Source organism: Vipera ursinii, assembly GCF_947247035.1.
Source record: "Vipera ursinii genome assembly, chromosome: 2".
NCBI classification, from domain to species: domain Eukaryota; kingdom Metazoa; phylum Chordata; class Lepidosauria; order Squamata; family Viperidae; genus Vipera; species Vipera ursinii.
Genome location: NC_139513.1, coordinates 70,902,854 through 70,922,597, shown reverse-complemented (window position 1 = coordinate 70,922,597; position 19,744 = coordinate 70,902,854). Strand labels below are relative to the sequence as shown.

Below are 19,744 nucleotides of genomic sequence, written 5' to 3'. Positions count from 1 at the left end.
CAAAGAGTTAATGTCTGAAGGGCAGCCAATGGATTGCTTGATTGCTTACTGAACAAATGTGCATAACTGCCCAACTAATACACATATACAACTCAATAAAATTAATTTAGGTGAGCTGCAATATACAAAGCATTTATGGTGATCTCAGCCTTGCAGTCCATTAGCCCACCATTACTTTTACAGCATTCTGATAGCACTTAGGACATAAAGAGCAGGGAAATTGTAAGAGAAGCCTTCAGCATCCCAATGAATGGCTTTAGTACCAGGGCTTTAATAGCATTTGACAATGCTGTAATGAATGACTGGACTAGAAGATCACCCTCTTGGAGTGGCATTGGTTGGGTTTTGCCACTAATTTCTGCCATCTTTACTCTCACAGATTTATTGGCCCGCACGTGTGGAATGGAGGGAGGAATGCAACTGGGCAGGCAAAGATATCAATGTAAGTGACCATTGGGGGAAATATATCAATTAAGCTATATGTGTCACTGGTTCTTATTTTATTGGTGCTTTATTTTACTTTAATGTTTTACTATTTTTACTTCTTCTTATCATCATCATCATCTTTTTGGAATTTATATTTTCTCATATCTGGTCTTTGAACATAAATAAAGTCATAAGGGAGAGAAGAGGCACTAAGAGATGTTATGCAAATCAGATGCTTCCAGAGTGAATGAACAGACAACCCCAAATACTTTCATTATATTAATGGGCTCTAAGTTAACTTGAGCTTGGAGGGTCCTTATTCCCCCAAGATCTTCCATTCTTGTAGGTGCCTCTGAGCATCTTATAGAAGTGAAATTTCTTACCTGTAAAATGTTTTCTCTCTTCCCAGTCTGTCAACAGGCTGCATTCTGCCCTGGCCGGGTGAGGCCCTGTAAGGGTTGGAAAGGTCATTTAGAGGGACTGGTTGGTGCACTTTAGAGATTCTTCTTTTGCTTTGACCCATCCTGACCTTCCAGGAGATAAGAAAAAGGTTCCCACCATTTTGGCAGGAGTGGAGATGAACCAGGACACCTTCCGATTTGCGCCTTCATAAGTGTCAGGCTCAGCAAGAAGGAGCTCAGCACCCTGGTTATAACTCATAGAGGTTGTCCAAAAAAAAGGAGCAGCATGAGGTCTAGCAAAAAAAAAGTTAAATGAAATGGGATTTTCTTCAAATCAGGTTCAGCCTCCCCCAAATAAATACACAATATATACCAATATATATAAACGTACAGTAAATTTGTCCATCCAATAAGGTCTCACACTTTATTCAACTCTGAAATGGCCTTTAAAAACATTTTATCTCCTTAAAGAAGATCAGTAGAGGAAGATATCAGATCTATCATCATGAGCATTGTGTATCATAGAATGGGAATCTTTACAGAAGAAGATCACCTCTGAGCCCACAGGAGCTAGGCTGAACCTACAGGAGCTGGGCTATGTCTGCGGCACCCTGGAGTCAAGTCTCAGAGGGGTGTATAAATCAAAAATAGCCTCCTGGACCTGAAAGTTCAACTTGAATGTTTTATTGATAACCAGTGCAGCAACCATCCATCCATCCATCCATCCATTCATTCAATTTATTTATTTATTTAAGATATTAGTCACACTAACACTTCGCTGCTCTGTTGTTACCAACTGGAGCCCTTTCGTTATTTTTAAAGACAATCTCATGTAAATTATTTCACAATAATTTAAATATGAAGTAATAAGGGAATGAGTAAGAGAAATGTGGGACTTAAAAGCTTCAAGACCAAGATTATGGATATATATGAGGTAACATTGGGCCCTGAATTGCTTCAATCCAGAACTGATAGGATTGGTACGGAAAATATATGGTTCATGTTCCCAACAGTTGGCTTCCCTACTTCCTAAAATGGCTGCTGAAGAAGCGAGACCAACTTTTCCCCAGTGCTCTTTCTTAGCTTTCAGTGAAGTGCTGGGACATTTTCTCTGTTTGAAAAGTACAGCATGACTTGCTCCTGTGAACTCTGTTGTTCTTTTGGCCAAGTGCAAGCAACAGTGATATGGTCATGATAACTTCATTGGTATAGTTAATTATTTGTGTGTTGAGCAACAGCAAGATCAAGCCAGTCTGACTCCAGAGGAATGTATGAAGCATCAAAAATACAGTTATTGGCTTCTCATAATACATATGGCCTAGATTAAAAGGGCTCAGTATTTTGTAGTTTAATATATTATGGAATGTCAGCCATATCTCAGCATCTTATAGGAAGCAAGCCGTCCTGTTATGTCATAATGTGATTTATTTGTTCAGGCATGTCATGTTACACAACCTGAGCAATTGTATTTTGCTAACATGTTTTTAGGATTTAGTGTATTGTATAATGGCAGTGGTCTTACTGTGAATAAAGCAAAGAAGAGATATGGTCCATTTAGTGGAGTACAAATATTGACAACAGGTCAACAGCTTCAAACAGGGCTTTTCCAATTGTCCCCAGTGGGACTAAATCTAGGACTTTTTGCCTATGATATAAATGTGTTCTATCATTGAGTTACAACTTTTATTCTGCATCAGAGAAACAGAGCTAGAAACAAAATCCCAGCAAGGAAGAGATCAGAGTAAAGACAGCTGGGCATTGTGCCAGCACAAGAGTTGACCCAAGTCATATTATTCCTGCTTAAAACTCAAATGAGTTGCCGTGGCATCACTCCAAAACACAACAGAGAAGACACGTGGGGCAGGAACATCTCTTTTTCTGCTCCTGCTTTTGCTCAATTCATTGGCAGAGCAGAAAAGTCAGAGCAGGCACTAGGCACTCGTCTTCCACAGGTTTCATTCCAGATAGGAACCCAACAAATCCTGCTGGAGAAACCATGCTTCTGCTCCACTGAGTCCAGTAGATAGCAAGGAGGCTTGGGAGGCAGGTGGCCAGAAAAATGAGACTGCTATCGATGGGAGGAAAGGTGCCTCTTTCTGTGCTGGAATCCCCCCTTCCCCTCCCAAATAGGTCTCCACAGTTAATCTGTTTGGTCATCCTGCAAAAGGAGAAGAGGCTATTTGTCTTCTTGGGCTACTCAAAAGCGATGACAGGATGTGATAACCTCAGACCTGTTTACTTAAAATCTCCACAGTAGATGGGACAAGTGGTTGAGATCCATCTGTGTGTGTTTGTGTCTAAGAAGGAGACACACAGAGAGAGAATGAGAGAGATTCTTAGCCTGTCCCTTGTTGTAATTAATTAGTACATTTATGTTTTGACAGCCCTGCCATTTTAGACAAAGCAAAGACTTTCCTGCTGTGTCCTGCTCATAAGAACTTGCTTCCTAATCAGTGATGGTTCTGTATTAGGACATCACACATATAAAGGGGAAAATTCTACCAAATTGGTTTTCTTTCTATTAAAAACAGCCCAGTTTTGGGCTGAGAACAAAACACCAGAGAGTTTCTCTCATGAGAATGGAAGTAACTCACAGGGCTGCTCTGTTTAGTTGTGGGGATGATTAAGAAGCAGAACAATTATCATTCAACAGAGCAAAACTCCCAATCCCCAATATCATTAACTAAGGAATATGAGCACTATATTCCTGTGTACAAATTTGTACAAAGTTTTGAAACAATCTTGAAAGAGATGGAGAAAAGACCAGGTCTGTTTAAACCAGGGGTCTTCAAACTTGGCCCTTTTATGACTTGTGGACTTCAACTCCCAGAATTCCTCAGCCAGGCCTGGCTGAGGAATTCTGGGAGTTGAAGTCCACAAGTCATAAAAGGGCCAAGTTTGAAGACCCCTGGTTTAAACCTTAGCTTTTTTTTATGACTGAAGTTTGCTTGAATTCAATGCTAACACCACAGACTAGATGAAGTATTACCAAAGTATTAGCTACAAGATCTGACTATGGCTCTCAGTATGAACATCAATATCAATTAAGAGAGGAAATAAATTTGAATTAAACAACTAGATTCAATTATGAGATCCAGAAGCATTCAATGAAAGTAAAAGAAGAACTGTGAAGATGAGAAGTAACAGACCTGACATACTGAGATATATTTTGCAGTGGAAGTGACAATGATCTTGCTCTTGGTTAGATCATGCATATGGCTGCTGGTTAGTTAATGCTATGTGGTTTTTCTGTGGGAATTGGTGCATTCAATTATGGCCAGCTTATATCAGAATATTGGTCCAATTTGCTCAACAAATGACTGAGGAAGGCAAACTCTTAGAGGGCATGTAGTCTACCACTGAGCCACAGTCTGGATTTAACTTGCAAACTGACCCAGTTCAATTCATTTTCTGTAGCATAAAGGAAATACACTTCCCAGCCCTGCTCTACCTGCTGTTTGCCTTGAGGACCATTTGCCACATTGTCATACGAATGATCTATCAGTGGTGTATTATAGCTAGGAGGAAAATTCCTTAGAAATTCGCTGGTGCATGTCCAGGCTTTGAGAGAGCTGATGAGACAGCAAGACCAGAACATCTGGCCCGTGCCTAATGCAATGATCTGTCACCATAGCATCTGACTCATTTCCCTTTCCTATTAGCAGCAGCTAGGCATGGGAGGCCAACTGTTTTCTGTCCAATGAGCATAGCTTTTGTTCTTGGATTTTGGTTTCCCTTGGCTGCTAGCTCTCAAGTCAGTGACTTTAACCTCAGAGAGAAGGCTCAGAAAGAAGATCCAGGATTTTTCCAGCGGGGGATATCGTGCCTGCTGAAAAACATAAATGCAAAATGGCACATTAGGGGCCTTGGACTGAGACTGCAGTTGCGGGTTATTGGGCTTCTACAGAAGGGAAGAAGAAGGAATGACGAAGAACTAAGTGGTCCCAGTTATCGTAGACTTAGATGCAACTGCACTCAAATCCTTTCATGAAAACTGACAATGTTTTCACAAGAAACATTCTTTCCCCTTTTCTAGCATTTACTCCTTCTCCTTCTCTGTCTCCTTCTCCTGTTCTTTTTTAGTTGCTGGAACTTTAGATGTAGATATAGATACAAACCAGTTTGGTGTAGTGGTTAAGGCACCAGGCTAGAAACTAAGAGACCATGAGTTCTAGTTCTGCTTTTAGGCATAAAGCCCAGCTGAGTGGCCTTGGCCAGTCACTCTCAGCCCTAGAAAACAGCCAACAAAACTGCAGGAACTTGTCCAGGCAGTTGGTAGGAGGCCATGTTGATTCAAAGACACACACACGCACAGAAAGAGAGAAAGACAGACAGACAGACAAAGATACAGATATGTTAGTTTCCCCACTTCTAATTTGTTTCTCCACTAATAGCAATGATCATTGCAATAATCCTGGATATTGATCTGTCTTTCTGTTGTGAGGCTTCCTTTCTGTCTTTTACAGAATAACTCAGTGCAGGTGACTTCTTTTACTAGGGATACCTTGCTAATGGGAATGGGAAAACTTGCCACAGCCAACTCACTGCAGCCAACTCGCCATGGCTAACTTGCCAACGCCAACTCGCCACAGCCAACTAGACACAGCGAACTTGTTGCCGGACAACTCGCTATGGCCAACTCACCGTGGGACAACTGTGGACAATTGAACAATTCTATTTAATTATTTAAAATAAATTTAAAATTATTTTAATTTTTACCATTCACATTTCAGTTTGTCCTTCCTTTTGCACCCTTTCTTTAATGATTCTTTTTCATCCTTTCTTTGATATTACTGTAACTTTTGTCTTCCAAAGAGTTGTCCCACGGCGAGTTGGCCATGGCGAATTGTCCGGCAGTGAGTTGGCGGTGGCGAGTTGGCCACAGTGAGTTGGCCGTGGCTTGTCATAGACCCTTGTTAATAGTTTTGAATTATTTCTTTTATGGCAGGTATTCCTTATAATGTTGTAAAACAGATATTGGGGGTGGGCGGTGGGCTGGAACATTTTTTATTCAGATTATTGATGGGTATTGGGAGGCAATTATGTGTGAAAGAGGAAGACGCATGAAGTTAGAAGGGAAACACTAGAAAGCAAAGAAAATGAAACATAATCATAAACACATCCTGTTTATATGCATTCTCTTAATACATTTTTTCTGGTTTTAAGGTTTGTCTGTTTCAAAAGCTGAACTACTGAGCCAGTGGTAGGGGCTTTAGCACGAACTCTGTCCCCACTCTGATCCCCTCCTTCCCTGAGCCTTGTGCTGACATTATGGGGACTTTTCTTTCTCCCTCCCCCTGCCCCCCCCTTCCCTTCATCTTTGCTTGCAAGTCCTTGCCATTGCACTTGTTTGCTTTGCAACTGACTAATGGCTGCATGTGAAGTGGCTCCTTCTGGCCTGTTTCATTCAGCTTCCTTCAGCCTCGGTGGCTTCAATAGGCTTGTTCTCTGTTACCTTTCAAGAACTGCTGGGAGACAATTCTGTAAGACAGCATTTCTCAACCTTGGCAACTTTAAGATGTGTGGATTGCATTCTCTAGCCCAGAGGTAGGCAACCTCGGCTCTTTTATGACTCATGGACTTCAACTCCCAGAATTCCTGAGCCAGCTATGCTGGCTCAGGAATTCTGGGAGTTGAAGTCCATGAGTCATAAAAGAGCCGAGGTTGCCTACCCCTGCTCTAGCCAGTATGCTGGCTGGGGAATTCTGGGAGTTGAAGTCCACACATCTTAAAGTTGTCAAGGTTGAAAAACCCTGCTGTAAGGCAGGTTCTTGAGTGCCTAGTGGTGCTGGATGAGGCCCTGGATATCTTCTCCTTTCCCCACTGTAAGCTTATCATCCTCCCCCCCCCCACACCCCTACCCGCTTCTATTTATGGCCCATTTCCTGAGAAGGAAAGTTTGCCCTTTTGCCTGAGTTATTCCAGACATTTAAATAATCTGACACTTTTTAATGAGTAAATCCTGCTTAACACTAAATCAGACAAATGTTTACCTCCTGACAGAGCCTGGGGGAGAAGAAAGTAGACCGTGTGGCAGTTGAGCAGGGTTCTCTGTATCTGCTGGTGACAGGCACGATATCTCCCCACCACCACCACCCCCGTCAATCCCCAAATCTCTTTGACTCTCCCAGTATTGCATCAAGTTTTTGCTGCAGAACTGCTGCTCTCCCTACAGTGCCCTCTGTTGGAGAAAACAGGCAGCAAGATGTGCTGTCATCCCAATGAGTCATGGGCCTCGCAGCACCACTATTCCATCTCATTTGATGTAAATGAAAGTGAAGGAAGGCTCCCACATGTGCTGGCATTCCAGCAATGTCAGGGGAGGGTTCCATAAGTAAGGAATGCACCGAGACAGCAAATGCCAACAAACTGTGCTTCATGTCTTGCTCTGGACTCCTTTTTTCCATTCCCAGTTTTGTCAGCTCTGCAAGCTGCTCTTTTTGGCATCTGAAAAAAAGCATTTGATGGGAAGTTGGAGAAATGCTCTCTGCTTTCTGCAAGCTTTCCTGTTACTTGACCACTGCTTTCCAGCTACTCTCCTTCCTTCTCTTTCTGCAGTTTTTTTTCTACTTGGAGTCACTTATTAGGCTTGCTCAGTTACAGGATCTGCTCTTGCTTTTCAGGCTGAGTGTATGAATTTTGTCAAGATCCTACATCTCTACAACCGCACGCACCTGTACTCCTGTGGCACTGGGGCTTTTCACCCCATCTGTGGCTTTGTAGAAGTGGGCCAACGTGTGGAGGTGAGTGATGCACAAAGGTTCTTAAAGTGTACATGTGTCTGGGGGTAAAGACGAAGGCAAGCAAAAGAATCACAGGAGCTCCAGGCTTCTCTTGATGGACATGTTTGCTCCTTTCTCTAGGACTCTGTCTTCAAGCTCAGCTTCGAGAGCCTGGAGGATGGCAAAGGCAAAAGTCCCTATGATCCAAATCACACAGCTGCCTCAGTTCTTGCAGGTAACGGGAAAGGCCCCCAAACAATGACCTAGCCCCCAAATAAAGGTGAGACAAGAAAACAAGACCCATGCAAGATCTCATGTGGGATCCTTTGAAACCCCTATCTATCTGCCCTGGGAACAGATGGGATCAGCTGACACTTTTCACTAAGGATGCAGCTGCTGGGATGGTAGTTCATTCACCTTAACGTAGTGCCCCCTCCTCAACTGATGCCTTGGGATCTTTCCCAGGGGCCACACAAAGAAAATTTGGAACATTCTCTGAGATGTCAATGGAGATTACGAAGCCTGAAAGCTTTTGAAACTTCTCTCCTTTTGCGCTGGGCAGGTGAAGAGCTTTATTCTGGTGTGGCTACTGATCTGATGGGCCGAGACTTCACCATCTTCCGCAGCCTGGGATCGAGGCCTTCTGTCCGCACCGAGCAGCATGATTCGCGATGGCTCAATGGTCAGTGGAGGGTTTGTGAGAAGGGGACCTATAGTGCAGGAAGTGAGTCAGTCCTAGAAAGGGAGACATACAGAGGTTGAAAGAAACGATGCCCTTTAAAGTCTCAGGGGATCCAGAATTCATTATTACGTCACAACCCATTTTCTTTGTTACCTTCTGGGAGGAGGCTCCATGGTATCCGAAGCAGAACATCCAGATTCTCTCACAGTTTTGTTCCATACAGTATTAACCTTGTGAACTCTAAAGCTTCCTCCTTCCATTATGTATTCAAGATGGACAGTGATTAATATTTATATATTATTTATATGTAAGTGTGTAGGTAGATACATATGTTGGATATACCATATTTATATGTGTAATATGTATGTGTACACTTTTCAGAGCAGGCAACAGAATTTCATTTTTTATGTGTGCCATTGTGCTCACAGCTAAAAAAAGACAATAAATAAAAATAAATAAATAAATAAATAAATAAATAAATAAATAAATAAATAAATAAATAAATAAAAAGACAATAAAGCCTTATATCTTACAACTCTGGCCTGTCTTGTGGCAAGGCAAGTTGCTCACTTGTTTTTTAGTAACTTATGAATGGAAGCTGCCATCTAGTGATCAAAGCTTGTCACTATTATGGCCTGAGGTTTCAGGAAGAGAAAGTGGAAAGAAAAACATTGGAGGAATGCTCTGCAGCATGTGTGTTTTCTGTTTTGTTTGATTTGATTCATTAAAGCAGTTCTACATTGCTGTTTTCAAATTTATGTAAGTAGCAATCTGGATGATTATACTGGCTGGAAAACTGGGATTATAAATCCCAACACTTCAAAGGAGAATTATTGGGGAAGGCAATCCTGTGAACTTCCTCTCTTCTAAATGTCCCTAAACCAACTGGTTGTCTTACTTCTCACTTTTTTTCAAGGACAACAGACAATAACTGAATTTAATGATGAAAACAAGCAGGGAATGTCCTCAGGATTTGGTAAAAAAAGTCAAGAAGTAGGCTGTGACACTGCAATTAAAGTGCAATCTGGTTTTTTATGTGCAACATATAATAAACAGACGGATCTTCAGTCACACTGCCATAGCCTTAATATTGACTCTTTATTTTTTAACCACAGCTGTGGACAGTCCAACATCACAGTCCCATGAAATTCTCTTATCTATATGAAGAAGGCCTGTAGCCTCAAAATGAAGTTTGTGTGCAAATGCCTTCAGATTTAGTTCCCCATGTCTCAGGATCTAGCTGACTTTGGTTGATCCTGAAAGTGAAAGAGAGTCAGATCTGATTCATACCTGAATGATGACTGCTAGGGAATCATCAAGCTCTAAAAGAAACCAACCAGAAAAAGGGAGTGAACAAGCCACTTGCATATTCTTGCAATAAAAATTGCATAGGCATATCCCTAAAGTTAGCAGAAGTTGAGCTTAACTTGAAGGAGACATCATGTCTTCTGATCTTTGAGAAAGATGATCTCCCATGTCATGCTTAATTTGTCCCTAAAAGGAGCTTTGGCATAGATGTCACAGGAAAATATTTCATGGCTGATATTTCATCTTAAATAGAACTAAAACCAGAATCCAGGAAGCAGGTTATCCCTGCAACATTATCTGTCTCTAACCTTGCTTTGATACCCTCTCTCCAAGGCAGCCTTTTGCAAGCCTGAAAATAATGGCCTGTGTTGCTTTGTCCTGTATTAACATTCTCTTCCATTTCTTTGACTCAAGAACCCAAGTTCATTGATGTCTTCTGGATCCCAGAGAGTGAGAACCCTGATGATGATAAGATCTTCTTTTTCTTCCGGGAAACAGCAGTGGAAGGATCCCAAGGCCTGGGCAAACAGACATTTGCACGCATTGGGCAAATTTGCCGGGTAAGATTGTTGTATGGGCTCCAGTCTCAAGATGAGGATGATCAGGAGGCATGGGAGTTAGACAAAGTCTGGTGAAGATAGATGGCTGGGAGTTAGCTCTGGCTTTATTGAAAGGGTGAGTATCTCTGCCCTGGAGCAGATGTTTCCAAGGGACTCTATAGCAACAACTGGCTGCTGAAGGGTTATACAGGGGTCTTCAAACTTGGCCCTTTTATGACTTGTGGACTTCAACTCCTAGAATTCATCAGCCAGGCACGCTGGCTGAGGAATTCTGGGAGTTGAAGTCCACAAGTCATAAAAGGGCCAAGTTTGAAGACCCCTAGTTAAAAAGGATTCCAGCACAACAATGCTTTGAAAGCAGTAAAAATCAACCTCTCACCAATGTCCATGGAAATTCTCAATCATCCAGGTCATGTTTGTCCCAAAGGTGCTTTTTTCCCCAAAGGCAACTGGACTTTCTTGGGAGTTTTGTTTTTTTTTCACAGAAAACATTTTGCCTCTCATCCAAGAGAAGTGAACTGTTCTCTACGGAAAAAACAACAACAAGAAAGCCCAGTTGCCTTTGGGATAAAGGCACCCTTGGGATAACCTCTCCTGCCCATCGTTAGGTGTGCATTAGGTTCTATGCAGTGCTTTTTTTGTAAAAGAAAAAGGTGCCGGAACTCACACACGTCATACAACCCGCCTTGCCTCCCTACAAGGTTCCATCCAAAAAAGGTGCCGGAACTCCGTTCTGAGCGTTCTATGACAAAAAAAGCCCTGGTTCTATGTCCAACTGAGCCCCTTTGCATTAAAAATTCAGAGCTCCTTGGAGATCCCCGAATCAGCTAGCCTCTATGTGCATAATTCTCTGTGCTCTCCAAGCAGCTTTTTTATTTTTCTCTTTTTTATTAGTTTGTAACATAAAATACAGAAATAGGAAAGAAAATAATAGGAAAGACAGGGGAGGGAAAAGAGAAGGGGAAAGTGTAGAAAAAGGGAAAAAGAAAGAAAAGGCATTGACTTCCGACTCCCTTTGGTGCAGCAGAATAAGATAATAGCATCAAACCTCAACTTTTTACTTTTACATAACAAACCTATCTAATCGGTAAAACTCAAAATCAATGTGTTTTTTTTCCACCTCAAGCATGAAGTCCAGAAGCGTTTTCCAAGTAGAAACAAAAATAATTGGGTTTTTTTGTTCTTTAATCAAAGCAGTCAATGTAGCCATCTCTGCTAACTCCATTAACCTTTGCAGCCAGCTCTCCAACCAGCTTTTTTGATAGGTCTCTTCTTCTCCCTTTAGAATGATATGGGTGGGCAGAGAAGCCTGGTGAACAAATGGACAACATTCCTGAAGGCCCGGCTGGTGTGTGCAGTACCCGGCAGTGATGGGAGTGACACGCATTTTGACCATCTTCGTGAGTGCAGGGTTGAAATGGTTCTAAATGAGGCAAATGTTGTCAAAGTATCAAGCAGCCGAAATGAGGTTGGCATGAAGCTGACAGAAGGAATAATGCATCTATCTCACACTCTTAAGTCATTGAAATCATGCTTTTCCTTCTCTTTTCTGCTGCAGCAGAGCCATTCTTAAAAGCTTCTTAATTTATTTTTATGTTTCTTTATTTTTAGTATTCTTGATCTTAGAATAGGTCTTATCTCGGTTAAAAAAAGCTGAGTTCAGATTGTCCTTCTTTGGTGGTGACTGTCTCTCCTCTCACATCTGACTATATAGTCTGTAGTACAGAAATATATGCATGATTGTACATTTTTTCTTTTTTTCTTTTCAGTTTGGAAGTGCTAAGATAATTGGAATTGTAATAATGATAACGGTAAGAAAACTTCTGGTAAATAATTTGGCTCCTTTAACTTATTACCATTAGCATTATTATAGTTCCAATTACCACTTCAGAACTACTGTAAAAGAAATGTTCTTTACAAGTTAACAATTATATTTTGAAATGCAGAAAAGTTTTCTCCCAGAGTTTAATAAAACAACCCATTTCCCTTGAAAAATGTCCATTTGCAATCTGGCTTTTCCGAATGTTAATATAATATAACATTCTGAGCTCCATATCCTCAGAATTACAACAGTGAAACCACATAATTTCACTTTTCAGATATTACCATCTGGTATTCTTGCCTTCTCACAGAGTTGATTTTTGGCAACTTTTTTTTTTTAAAAAAAATGGATTTAATCCAGCCTTCTGCAACTTAGAGCTCTTCAGATAGTTGGACTATATTATCCCATTGTCCCCGGCCAACATGAAATTAGGCTGTGATTACTGGGGATTGTGGATATTTTTTCTCCCAAATAAATACAGTGGTCCCTAGGCTGGCAAAGGCCGGTTTAGGATGTTCTAGTAGCAAGAGCCTTGGTGGAGCAGTGGGCTAATGCCTCCTTAAGTAACACCAGCTGCCTGCAATTAGTGCAGGTTCGCATCCCACCAGGCTCAAGGTTGACTCAGCCTTCCATCCTTCCGAGGTAGGTAAAATGAGGACCCAGATTGTTGGGGGCAATTAAGCTGACTTTGTAATAATGCTGCTTGGGGTGTGTGTGAAAGCCCTAACAAGCAGGCATATACATAGAATGAAGGCTACTGCTAAGCTTGTAAGCCGCCCTGAGTCTTCGGAGAAGGGCGGGATATAAATGTAATAAAAAAAAGATGAACAGGGATGGGGGCTTGATTTAACTCTTCCTTGGTGAATGTTTTGATGTCTGGGTTGAAAGAAAGTCTTTCTCTCCTTTGGATAGAAGTGGTTTGTCATTCATCAGGTGCCAAGTTGCAGGCTGGTGATTTCATTCCTTCTTGTTCAACTCAGGTGATGTCTTCTTGTTGCCAACGAGGGATAAGCGTAACCCATTGTTGTATGCAGTTTTCACCACTTCCAGGTAAAAAGAAAATAGTCTTTGTTACATCAACAGTGGGCAGAGTCCAGGTTTCTTGTATCCACTTTGCTTTTTCACAATGAGCCTCAATCCATCAACCAAAGACAGATAATAATATAATAACTTTTATAATCTTCCATTGCTTTTTAAACTTTCTTCTCCACCCCACCCACCTGACAATATTGTTAAACAGGGAAATATGCCACCCAGTGCCTTTTGAGTGGAAGTCAGGCAGGATCTGTAATCCACATTACCAGATGGCAGTGGGATACGCATTCCTTCTGGTTTCATTTCTTTACCCTTCCTGTAATGTTTCTTTTTCGTCTGGTTACAGCACAGTTTTCAAAGGCTCTGCTGTCTGCGTGTATCACATGAATGACGTCCGCAGAGCTTTCCTTGGTCCTTTTGCTCACAAGGAGGGGCCTAACTATCAGTGGGTTTCCTATCAAGGGCGGGTCCCTTATCCACGCCCAGGAACGGTAAGTACATTGGATTTGAGATCTTGAAATATGAAAAAAAAGTGTTTCTACCCAAGAAAACTCTCCAGAGATTAGGATGATTTTTGAGTGATATCTGACTCATACCCAGGAAGGAGAGGAGTTTGTACTTGCTGAGTTTTGCTTATGTTCTAGATGATACTTGGGGTTTGGCAAACACTGAAGAAAGAGATCAGAAGGGAGGGGCAGCAGTTGAGTTGCATGGAATGGAAAACGATTATGGGATTTGATTGAAATAGAAGGAAAGCAAATTATAGAATGAAAGCCAAGTGGGAAAAATGGAGGGCTGTGGTAAAAAACGTTTATGAGTAGACCATTTCTCAACGTTTGGGACGTTGCCTCTCTTTGCTTTCCTTCTCTCTGAATTTCTAGTGTCCCAGCAAAACCTTTGGCACCTTTAGTTCCACCAAGGATTACCCTGATGATGTGATCCAGTTTGCTCGTAACCATCCATTAATGTATAATCCAGTACTGCCCCATGGCCAAAGGCCTGTCTTCCTGCAAACCAATGTGGACCACATCTTCACTCGCATTGCAGTAGACCGAGTGGCAGCTGCCGATGGACATTATGATGTCCTCTTCATTGGCACAGGTATGTCTGCTTCCCTCCTCTTCTGATGAGTAAGCATAGAGATGCAGGCCAAGTTTTTAGTTGCTTCCCAAAATTGCATGCTAAAGGATGTCCCTTGCTCAAAGGTAAAATGTTGGTGTCCTTTTTCCGATTTGGCTCATAGGTTTGAGGAAGCTTATTTATTGTACCAAAACCAAATATAGAGTAGAGATTCATAGGCAAACACAAGTTGCCTTTAAATTGTAATTTTAATATGTTAAAAGAATATGTTAAATTCATGCATAGAATTCCTGTTAGTTGTTTTAATGAATGTTGTTTAAGTAACATCATATATTGTTGGGGGGGGGGTTTCTCCTGACCTCATCTGCTTGGGTCCTCCCTTTTTGAAACACAGCTCCTAGCACCCTCTCCAAAGGTCATTTTAAGCCTGATTTTACTCTTTCTTCAGGCACCTCCTGCAGTTCCTTTGCTTTTTCCACTGTATTTTTCTTTCAATGCTATATATTTCCATATGAATAATACATTAATTTGAAAATGTTTATGACCAGAGCAGCCATAAACATCCAGGAAACATACATTTACTTGTTGTTCAGACTTAGGTGATCATCCCATTATTCTGGTATAAATGAAGCACAAAATGATGTTCAATCTCCATGGTGTCATAAAGATCGGAACCAAATGCTTACTAACTCGGAACTCTATGAACTATGAACTCTATGAACTCAGGTCCTATACATGTAGATGGCAAGAAGTTGGAAAAGATTCTTGGGGATGAAAACTATAGCATAGGGGGGGAAAACACGTCATCCACATTGCAATCTTAATCAAACTGGACCCCTTAATAGCTGCAAGAGCATTTTTATTTGCAAATGTTCCTGACTTCCTGCATCATAATCATTCATGCCCCAGGCTGATGGTCCAACTTCTGACTGGTTCTTTGATGCTGTGATTTTAGAAAATCAATAGATATTGAAATCAAGGCCCTTGGAAATAATAACCAGTATATTAAAGTTGCTTTCCCAATCAGATGCACTCCATTGATGCTGAACAACTATCAACATGTTTGCATTTTGTATGTAAATTGATTTGCCCGGCTAGAAACTTTCATATTTTCTGTTTGGCTATGGAGGAAAAACAAGAGTGTAGTTCAGCCTACGCACCTGCCTATAACCTCTTTTTTGTGCAAAATGGTTGTACTTTCGCTTTGCCTGGCAGACATTGGCACAGTCTTGAAGGTCGTCTCTGTGCCGAAGGACTCGTGGCAAAATATGGAAGAATTGCTGCTGGAGGAACTTCAGGTGTTCAAGGTGAGCTCGAACAATTGAAGACAGCTAGTATGGTCTTGCGCAAAAATAGCTACTTTTTAAAACAATATTGAATTATAGACTTTGTTCACATAATACAATTACTATAGATGCTTCTCCCATGATTGATGGAATTAACCCAACTGCTTACATTCTCTGAGAAGCTAAACTATCATTAGCTAGTTTGTAGCTCAGAGGGTAGTACCATCAGTATACTTAATTGGACCAATGAAAAATATTAATATATTGAAGGAACACCAAAAATGTTGATCCAATCATTTAACCTCCTAGAGTTTAAATTTAATTTAAAACCACCTCAGCTGTTATACCTAAATTGGCTGTACCATAGGAATACCATTTACCCTTACTAGGACTCTCCTGATGCAAGGCCTCATTGGTTACCAAGCACTTCATAGAGCAAGGGAGTAAGGACTCTGCATTCTCCAGGGTGACTTTGGTTAAATTAAATTAATTAAGTGCACTGGGTTTGAAAGTTGATTCAGAATGTGTCTGCCTGCCTGCCTGCCTGCCTCTGCCTGCCTGCCTGCCTGTCTGTCTATCTATCTATCTATCATCTATCTATCTATCTGTCTGTCTGTCTGTCTGTCTGTCTGTCTGTCTGTCTGTCTGTCTATCTATCTATCTATCTATCTATCTATCTATCTATCTATCTATCTATCTATCTATCTATCATCTATCTATCTATCTATCTATCTATGTATCTATCTATCTATCTGCTAGGAATCAAAACACTTGATGGCACATAATCAGAGTGCCTGGGAATATTCATATTTGCATCTGTGTGCAACTCCTTAAACCAAAAAGATCTTTTCCTAGGACCAGGCTGCAATGGGGCAGCCAAGCAATCCTGGCAAAAGACATGATGGATGTTATCTTCTAATCCTTGTGCCTGCAGAATATTTTTCCTCTGCAATCCACACCGTGGATGTGATCATCTGTTACCGCTAGAACCACAATTATTGAGATTGGGATGACCGGGTTAAGTGCAGGCGCTGTTCTAGCCATTTTAGGTGCTTCGACCTTTCCTGCTTCAGGCTGTGATAGTGCAAGGCCCCACTGGAAGCTGTGTTACCCTTCCAAGGTAGACCAGACACAGAAACCAAAGTCATATAGAACAATGCTACTTTTATTATAAGGTTGCACTAACAGACTCTTGCAAGCCTGGATGTGCTTATCTCCTCCTTCCCTCTAACTGTCTGATAACTAGGGAGAATCCTCCCTAGGAACTTTCTCAATCTTCAATCTGCCCTGGACTCAGATTTCTTTTATCTGACTGTTGTCCTCCTTGCGGCTCTTCCTGTTGTTCCTCAAGATTATTCCTTCTGCCCATTACTGCCAGTGACCTGGAGAACTTCTTGAAAGGTTGTGGCTTTTTTATCAGCACTTCAGTACCCACATAATTATTTCTGTTTCTCGTTGACAGGACTCCTCTTCTATTACTAGCATGCAGATCTCATCCAAGCGGGTATGTAGTTTTTCCCAAAGAAAAACTTTGGGAAGCTGTCTTATGAAAACCAGGGGGCAAACTTCTCTTTAACTGCATTGATTCATAAATAATTAAAATCATTAAAGCTGGGGAGAGAAACTGGTAGTAGAAGATGATCAGAACAGGGGTGATTATATGCATGCATTTCTTGCATATGGTATGTAGAGCAGGACAGATGATTTGAAGACCTATTCAGACAATACGGCTGGGGGAAATATAGTATTAGGCTATCCACTGTTACTTAAACAAATAGAGGGTTACCTTAGGGAACACCTGCTGCCGGCATCAACTTCCCTCCGCCCTGTGCGTTCCCACAGAGAGGGTCTCCTCAGGGTGCCACCGGTCAGAGAATGTTGATTGGTGGCCCCCAGGGGGAGATCCTTCTCTGTGGGCGTCCCGGAGCTGTGGAATCAGCTACCGGTTGAGCTCCGGATGGTGCCCGATCTTCGCTCCTTTCGCCGCGAGCTAAAAACATACTTTTTTGAACAAGCTGGCCTGGCCTGATGGGGGACTGGGGGGGTTGTTATTGTTATCTTACTGGGGTTTTAAGATGTATTTTTAGTATATGGGCATGTATTTAATTATTTTTTAACTTTTGTAATCCTGTATTTTTATTCTTGCCCTGTTCACCGCCCTGAGTCCTTCGGGAGAAGGGCGGTATAGAAATATTATTAAATAAATAAATAAATAAAATAAATTTCTCCTGTCCAAGACTTTTTTATGTTGTTGTTGTTGATGATGATGATGATCATCATCATCATCATCATCATCAACAACAACTCCCAACTCTTTCAGGATATTGTATTGCATTCAGATATCTTTCCCTTGGGATATCCATGAACAAAATAAGTAAAATGTTCATGTTTGGAAAGTAGTTGTCTGCTTAATTTCTTTTCGACTGCCTACCATCTACATAGGTTATGGATACCTGCTATATACCTCATTTTGATTTAGAAGGTTCTGATCGTATCCATTCTCCATTCACCTCTCACTTATTACAGTACATTCATTAGAGCAGTGCCTGACAGCCTAGATTAGGCCTCTGAAACAGCTTCTCAAAATAGTAACTTGTTAGAAGCAGAAGGTTATTTTCCATCCAGATATTAGTGGGCCCTAAGGAGACTGTGTGGCTTTGTCTTCCAACAGCAACAGCTGTACCTGGGATCCAGGACTTCCATTTCGCAACTGCCCTTGCACCGTTGTGGGATGTATGGCAAAGCTTGTGCAGAATGTTGCCTAGCAAGGGACCCCTATTGTGCCTGGGATGGGAACACCTGCACCCGATACCTGCAGAATACAAAACGGTATGGATAAGCGTCCTGTTGCCTTGGGAGGCCAATACGATTTGCATGGCTCCTGGATGTAATCCGTGTGAATGGTGGTTATACAGATCTGAGGCTTCAGACCCAACCCCAGAAGTATGCTTGGCAAATCTTTTCTTACTCTTTCCCAACAGGCGATTCCGACGCCAGGATGTGAGGAATGGAGATCCCAGTATCTTGTGCTCGAGATGTGAGTGTTCTTAAATCTGCTCACCCAATTGAACAGCCTGGACCAAAACAAGCTTGGGGGTTTTCTGCTCAATGTCTTGTGGGAAACCAATTGTCTTTACATGTTATGAGAGCCAAGGTTTCTGTTGTTAAGACATTTGTTAAATGAGTTTTGCCCCATTTTATGACCTTTCTTGCCCCAGTTAAGTGAATCACCACAGCTGATAAATTAGTAACACGGTTGTTAAGTAAGTCTGGCTTCCCCATTGATTTTGCTTGTGCTTCATAGGAATATAATAGGAACATTATCTCACTCACCAAAGTAACTGCTACAAGGATCTTAACCTGGAGCTAAATCAATAAAATAGACTTGGGATACTGTTGGTGCACTTTCTGCTCCGCTGCCAAATGCCTTCAATGGCTACGTGATTGACAGCCAACCTGGGAATTTCAATACTTATTCAGTGGGATTGTTTTATAATTCCAGACCAGAATTTCATAGCCTTTATGACTGCCCTTTGTCTACCATTGGATCCCATGATATTGATTAGATCTAATCTAATAACTGTAAGGGACGCGGTGGCTCAGTGGCTTAGGACGCTGAGCTTGTCGATCAGAAGGTCAGCAGTTTGGCAGGTCGAATCCCGAGTGCCGCATAACAGAGTGAGCGCCTGTTACTCATCCCAGCTTCTGCCAACCTAGCAGTTTGAAAGCACGTAAAAATGCAAGTAGAAAAATAGGGACCACTACGGTGGGAAGGTAACAGCGTTCCATGTGCCTTTGGTGTCTAGTCATGCCAGCCACATGACCATGGAGATGTCCTCGAACAAGCACTGGCTCTTCGGCTTTGAAATGGAGATGAGCACCGGCCCCTAGAGTTGGAAACGACTAGCACGCATGTGCGGGGGAACCTTTACCTTTACCTTTAATAACATAACTGCCCTCCTGCAGGGATGGGGAGTCAGTTAAAATGATCCTGCCACTTAGAGTTATAGAACTGAATGGATTCTTTAAAGGAATTTCCAGCACAACAAATCCCCAGCAGACTCTCTCTCATCCAAAATCTGAAGTTATGCCACCATCTCTGTCTGATAGAAAGAGGAGGGAACAAAGGGCCTGATGCCCCTCAACCCCCTATGCCCTTTTGTCCATAAGCAGCTTCTCTTCCCAATCTCTCACAATTTATAATTAATGAATTGGAACAGCTCTTGGTTTTATTCTTTCCTCTCTTGCCACTCTACCCACACGCAACCCAACTTTTGCATGAAAAAAAAAATGAGAGGGGAATAAATAAACAATCCAAAGAGAATTGTAGAAAATTATACATCTACCAGTCCTATAAAGTGTGAAATCAAGGATAGAATCCCACATTTTACTTAGACCATTCTTGCCTATTTCTTGCCCAAA

General features: G+C 41.6%; 1 protein-coding gene across 1 annotated transcript in view; it reads left to right on the top strand.

Moving 5' to 3' along the window:
* Window positions 1-19,744, top strand: part of SEMA3B (semaphorin 3B) — a 45,932-nt gene that overhangs the window by 21,741 nt on the left and 4,447 nt on the right. Inside the window, exons 4-16 of the mRNA XM_083356641.1 lie at window positions 380-442; window positions 7,451-7,570; window positions 7,691-7,784; window positions 8,112-8,231; window positions 9,954-10,099; window positions 11,385-11,499; window positions 12,902-12,971; window positions 13,303-13,447; window positions 13,838-14,057; window positions 15,252-15,343; window positions 16,785-16,826; window positions 17,994-18,151; window positions 18,304-18,359. Coding sequence (XP_083212767.1) covers window positions 380-442; window positions 7,451-7,570; window positions 7,691-7,784; window positions 8,112-8,231; window positions 9,954-10,099; window positions 11,385-11,499; window positions 12,902-12,971; window positions 13,303-13,447; window positions 13,838-14,057; window positions 15,252-15,343; window positions 16,785-16,826; window positions 17,994-18,151; window positions 18,304-18,359 — 1,441 coding nt within the window. The remainder of the gene's footprint in view (window positions 1-379; window positions 443-7,450; window positions 7,571-7,690; window positions 7,785-8,111; window positions 8,232-9,953; window positions 10,100-11,384; window positions 11,500-12,901; window positions 12,972-13,302; window positions 13,448-13,837; window positions 14,058-15,251; window positions 15,344-16,784; window positions 16,827-17,993; window positions 18,152-18,303; window positions 18,360-19,744) is intronic.